Source organism: Anolis sagrei, chromosome 11 (genome assembly GCF_037176765.1).
Source record: "Anolis sagrei isolate rAnoSag1 chromosome 11, rAnoSag1.mat, whole genome shotgun sequence".
NCBI classification, from domain to species: Eukaryota; Metazoa; Chordata; class Lepidosauria; order Squamata; family Dactyloidae; genus Anolis; species Anolis sagrei.
In genome coordinates this window covers 18121501-18127500 of record NC_090031.1, presented here as the reverse complement: position 1 = coordinate 18127500, position 6000 = coordinate 18121501, and the positions used below count along the sequence as shown (strand labels likewise).

The 6000-nt window shown below is 41.9% G+C and overlaps 1 protein-coding gene across 1 annotated transcript in view; it reads right to left on the bottom strand.

Annotated features, from left to right (window-relative positions):
- CFAP77 (cilia and flagella associated protein 77) overlaps positions 1-6000 on the bottom strand; it is a 55521-nt gene that overhangs the window by 25974 nt on the left and 23547 nt on the right. The window contains exon 2 of the mRNA XM_067471979.1: positions 2820-2919. Coding sequence (XP_067328080.1) covers positions 2820-2919 — 100 coding nt within the window. The remainder of the gene's footprint in view (positions 1-2819; positions 2920-6000) is intronic.

Genomic DNA, 6000 nt, shown 5'->3' with positions numbered 1-6000 from the left:
ATAGATAGATAGATGAGACAGGTAGGCAGGTGGGTAGGACACATATAGATGGGTCAGTGGATGGATACATACAATACAGGGATGTATGGATAGATTGGACAGATGGTGGGTGGATGGATGGATGGATGGATAGATAGATAGATAGATAGATAGATAGATAGATAGATAGATACTGTAGATGAGATAGGTAGGCAGGTGGGTAGGACACACGCTATAGGTGGGTCAGCAAATTGATGTATACAATACAGGGCTGCATGGATGTATTGGACGGATGGACAGACAGGTGGATGGAGATAGATAGATAGATAGATAGATAGATGAGATGGATAAGCAGGTGGGTAGGACACACATTATAGATGCATCAGCAGATTGATACATACAATACAGGGATACATGGATGGATTGGATGGATGGATGGATGGATGGATGGACAGACTGGGTGGAGATAGATAGGTAGATAGATAGATAAGAAAGGTAGGCAAGTAGGTAGGACACACAGTAGATGTGTTAGCAGATGGATGTATACAATTCAGGGATGCATGGATGGACTGGATGGATGGATGGATAGACGGATGGAGATGATAGATAGATAGATAGATAGATAGATAGATAGATAGATAGATAGATAGATGAGACAGGTAGGCAGGTGGGTAGGACACATATAGATGGGTCAGTGGATGGATACATACAATACAGGGATGTATGGATAGATTGGACAGATGGTGGGTGGATGGATGGATGGATAGATAGATAGATAGATAGATAGATAGATAGATAGATAGATACTGTAGATGAGATAGGTAGGCAGGTGGGTAGGATACACGTTATAGGTGGGTCAACAAATTGATGTATACAATACAGGGGTGCATGGATTGATTGGACGGATTGATGGATGGACAAACAGATGGATGGAGATAGATAGATAGATGAGATAGGTAGGCAGGTGAGTAGGACACATGTTATAGATGAGTCTAGATGAGTCAGTGGATGGACACCTACAATACAGGGATGCATGGATAGACTGGACAGATGGATGGAGATAGATGGGTAGATGAGATGGGTAGGCAGGTGGGTAGGACACACGTTATAGGTGGGTCAGCAAATTGATGTATACAATACAGGGATGCATAGATGGATTGGATGGATGGACAGACAGATGGGTGGAGATAGATAGATAGATAGATAGATGAGATGGGTAGGCAGGTGAGTAGGACACACGTTATAGATGCGTCTAGATTAGTCAGTGGATGGACACCTACAATACAGGGATGCATGGATAGATTGGACAGATGGATGGAGATAGATGGATGGATGGATGGATGGATGGATAGATAGATAGATGGATGAGATAAGTAGACAGGTATGTAGGACACATGTTATAGATGGGTCAATGGATGGATACATACAATACAGGGATGTATGGATAGTAGGCCTGGGTAACAACGGAAAAATTTGTTTCTAAAATCAATTCATTTTTTGGGGTTTTTTGCGTTTCGATATTTAAAAGAATTCCGAAATTTTCCTTAAAAAAAGTTCGATATTTACGAAATTTCGTAAATGGAAAAAAATTACAAAACAATAACGAAACAATAACGAAACAGTAATGAATCGATTCGTTAATGGTGGCCGCGATCGCGCAATACGCTAAAAAAACTTCTGAAGCTTCCCTCTCCCTCTGTTGTTGACTGTTGGTGTGATATTATAATTTTTTTTCACTAATTAAACAAAAAACAACTATAAAACTTGCCCCAGACATGCGGAAATAATAACGAAACGACCTCAAACCAATAACGAAACGAATACATAACGAAATACGAAGCATTTACGAAACAAATTGGAAAAATTCGTTTCGTTTTTAAGTTACTCCAGAATGGTTCGTTATCGCTTTGTTAACAAAAAAATAACGAATTTTTAACGAATTACCAATTAACAAAACGAAACCGCCCAGCCCTAATGGATAGATGGGACAGATGGATGGAGATAGATGGGTAGATAGATAGATGAGATAGGTAGGCAGGTAGGTAGGACACTCGCAATAGATGGGTCAGCAGATGGATGTATACAATACAGGGATGTATGGATGGATTGGACGGACAGACAGACAAGGGATAGATAGGGTTGGATGGATGGAGATAGATAGATAGATAGATAGATAGATAGATAGATAGATGAGATAGGTAGGCAGGTAGGTAGGTAGGTAGGACACACACAGTAGATGTGTTAGCAGATGGATGTATATAATTCAGGGATGCATGGATGGACAGATGGATGGAGATAGATAGATAGATAGATAGATGGATGGATAGATAGATGATATAGGTAGGCAGGTAGGTAGGACACACGCAATAGATGGGTCTGTGGGTGGATGCATACAATACAGGGATGCATGGATGGATTGGATGGACAGACAGAAGGGATAGGATGGATGGATGGATGGAGACAGATAGATAGCTAGATAGATCGATACACAGACACGGAACAGATAGGGATAGATAGATGGATGGATGGAGAGATAGAGGATGAGAATCAGAGTGGGAAGGGACCCCCCCCCCCCAGGGCCATCCAGTCTAACTCAATTCAGCCATAATTCCACCTGAACATGAGGGAGAACTTCCTGACTGTGAGAGCTGTTCAGCAGTGGAACTCTCTGCCCTGGAGTGTGGTGGAGGCTCCTTCAGCAGAGACTGGATGGCCCACCGGGTCTCTCCCAACTCAAGTGAGGGATCTTGAGACCATCCGATCCCTGGGGTTGAGACTAGATGGTCTTTGGGGGACCCCTTCCCAAGCCTAGGGCCCCATAATGGATTCTCCCGCCCTACCTTCGGGGACGCCACCATCCAGTCCACGCAGGTACAGCCCATAATTGAAGTCATAGCCCGGAAGGGTGTAGCAGCTCCGGCGAGGCTTCCCCACTTCGGGCTGCAAGGGGTCACATAAAGACATTTCAGTTCATACATGTATTATTTTAATAATGTTTTCATATTTATCACTGTTATTATTATTAGGAGTAGAATAGTGGTAGAAATAATAATAATAATAATAATAATAATAATAATAATAGAAATAATAGTATTATGAATAATAGATATAGAAATAATAATAGGTGTAGAAATAATAATAGTAGTATTATTATTAGTAGTAGAAATAATAGTATTAATATTAATATAATAATAATAATAATAATAATATAATTTATTATTATTATTATTATTATTATTAGTCTGGAGTCACTTTGCCAGACTTATATAATAATAATAATAATAATAATAATAATAATAATAATAATAATGGTGGACTTAAGGAAGAGCCCCGAATGCATGGAAAGGGTTTGAATAAATGTCCATCAAAGGGTCAGAGGTCCAGCGAAGGGCACTCGGTGACCCCGCTTTTGTTCAGAGTATTTAGTTTAGTTTTCCAATTAACTCCCTCCCATTGTGAGCCATGCTGGGGTGGAGTGGCCACACACTTTGAGGGCGTCTCCATGGCGATGGCTTGGGATCCCAGGCCTGGAAGGGAACCCCAAAGGTCATCTAGTCCAGCCTCTTTGGGGCTGCAAGGAGTTATCCCCAGACCCCATTATATGGGTCTAGATCAGATATGGGCAAACCCAGGCCCGGAAGCCGGATGAGGCCTCTTCGGGCTCTGTTCTCAGGCCCAACTCCCTCTCACCATCCTGTCCTTTCTTCCTTCTCTCTTTCCTTCCTCCTTCCCTCCTTCTTCCCCTTTCACCCTTTCGTCCTTCCCTTTTATATTTCCTTCCTTATCTCTTTCCTCCCTCCATTCCCCTTTCTCCCTCTCTTCATTCCCTTCCTTTTGTCCTGCCTTCCCTCTTTCCTCCCTCATTCCCTCTCTCCTTCCTTCCTTCCCTTCCTTTTGTTCTTCCTTCCCTCTTTCCTCTCATTCCTTCTCTCCCACTTTTTCCTCCCTCCCTCCCTCCCTCCCTCCCTCCCTTCTTTTCTCCCTTTTGTCCTTCTCTCTTTCCTTCCTCCCCCTTTTATTTTTCCTTCCTCCTTCCTTTCCTTCCTTCCGTTCCACCCTTCCTTCCCTTTTGCATTTCCTTCCCACTATCCTTTCTTCTTACCTCCCTCCGTTCTTTACCTCCCTCTTTCTCCTTCCATCCTTCTCTCTTTCCTTCCTTCCTTCTTCTTTTCCTTCTTCCCTTCCCTTCCTCCCTTTCATCCTTCCTTCTCTCCTTCCTTCCTTCCTTCCTTCCCTTCCACCCTTTCAACCTTCCTTCCTTCTCTCTTGCCTTCCTTTCTCCTTCCTTCCCTTCCTCTTTCTCCTTCCTTCCTTCCACCTTCCTTCCTTCTTTGCCTTCCACCTTTTTAACCTTCCTTCCTTCCCTCTTTCCTTTCTCCTTACCTCCCTTCTTTACCTTCCTCTTTCTCCTTCAGTCCTTCACTTCCTCCCTTTCATCCTTCCTTCCTTCTCTCTTTCCTTCCTCCTTCCTTCCCTTCCTTCCTTCCGTTCCACACTTTTGTCCTTCCTTCCCTTTTGCATTTCCTTCCCTCTTTCCTTTCTTACCTCCCTCCCTTCTTTACTTCCCTCTTTCTCCTTCCATCCTTCCCTTCCATCCTTCTGTCTCTCTTTCCTACCTTCCTCCTTCTTTTCCTTCCTTCCCTTCCTCCGTTTAATCCTTCCTTCCTTCTCTCTTTCCTTTATTTCTCCTTCCTTTCCTCCCTCCCTCCCTCCCTCCCTCTCCTTCCACCTTTTCAACCTTTCTTCCTTCTCTCTTGCCTTCCTTTCCCCTCCCTTTCCTTCCTTCCTCTTTCTCCTCTCATCCTTCCCTTCCTCCTACCTTCTCTATTTCCTTCCTTCCTTCCTTCCTTCCCTCTTTCCTTTCTCCTTACCTCCCTCCCTTCTTTACTTTCCTCTTTCTCCTTCAGTCCTTCACTTCCTCCCTATCATCCTTCCTTCTTTCTCTATTTCCTTCCTCCTTCCCTTCCTTCATTTCATCCCTGAGCAGCCTAGGCCTGCTCTTTATTATTGTTGTTCATAGAATTGTAGAGTTAGGCCATCCAGTCCAACCTCATTCTGCCTTCAAAGCACCCCCAACAGATGGCCGTCCAGCCTCTGTTTCAAAGCTTCCACCACACTTCGAGGCAGAGAGTTCCACTGCTGAACAGCTCTCACAGTCAGGAAGTTCTTCCCCATGTTCAGGTGGAATCTCCGTTCTTGTAGTTTGAAGCCATTGTTCCGTACACATTGTCTGTGTGTATAGATGTATGTATGACACGCATACACATAAGCCATTGGAAAACGCTCAGAGGTCAAACTCCCACTCCGTGGGCTTCCATTGCAATTAAAGCGGTGTCAAACCGGATTAATTCCGCAGTGCAGACGCAGAAGGGGTCCTTTGTTTATGTTTATGATTATGATTGCCTGCATTCTCTTCCTTCCTTTCTTCTGGAGCCTCCAATCGAAGGAGCCAAACCCTTGACTCTGATTAGAGAGGCCTATTATGGGATGGCCTTTAATTACAGCAAAGAGCATCATCGGGCTTTTTAATGAACGACAAAAGCATTGGGTTGGAAATCTAATTTGGTCTAATTAAGGCGCCTTGGCGAGGATTTGCAAGGAAGGAAGGAAAGAAAGAAAGAAAGAAAGAAAGAAAAAAGGGGCTTTTAAAGGGCCAGCACGGAATAAAAGGCAGAATATTAATATGTATGTGTGTATATATATATATATTAGAATGGAATAATGTGGTCCACTGAAATGATAAAGTAAAGCAAAATAAAATAGAATAGAGAATGAAATAAAATGATACAGCCGGCTGGAATATAAAAAGAATCAAAATAATAAATTAAAGCAAAATGGAAGAGAAAATGAAGTAAAATAAGAAATAAAATGTAATAAAATAATATAATATAATAAAATATAATATATTAGAAAATGAAATAAAATAATAAATACAATATAATAAAATATTTAAGTAAAATAAAAATAAAATAATAAAATAAAATATATTAGAAAATGAAATAAATGATAAATAAAATAAAA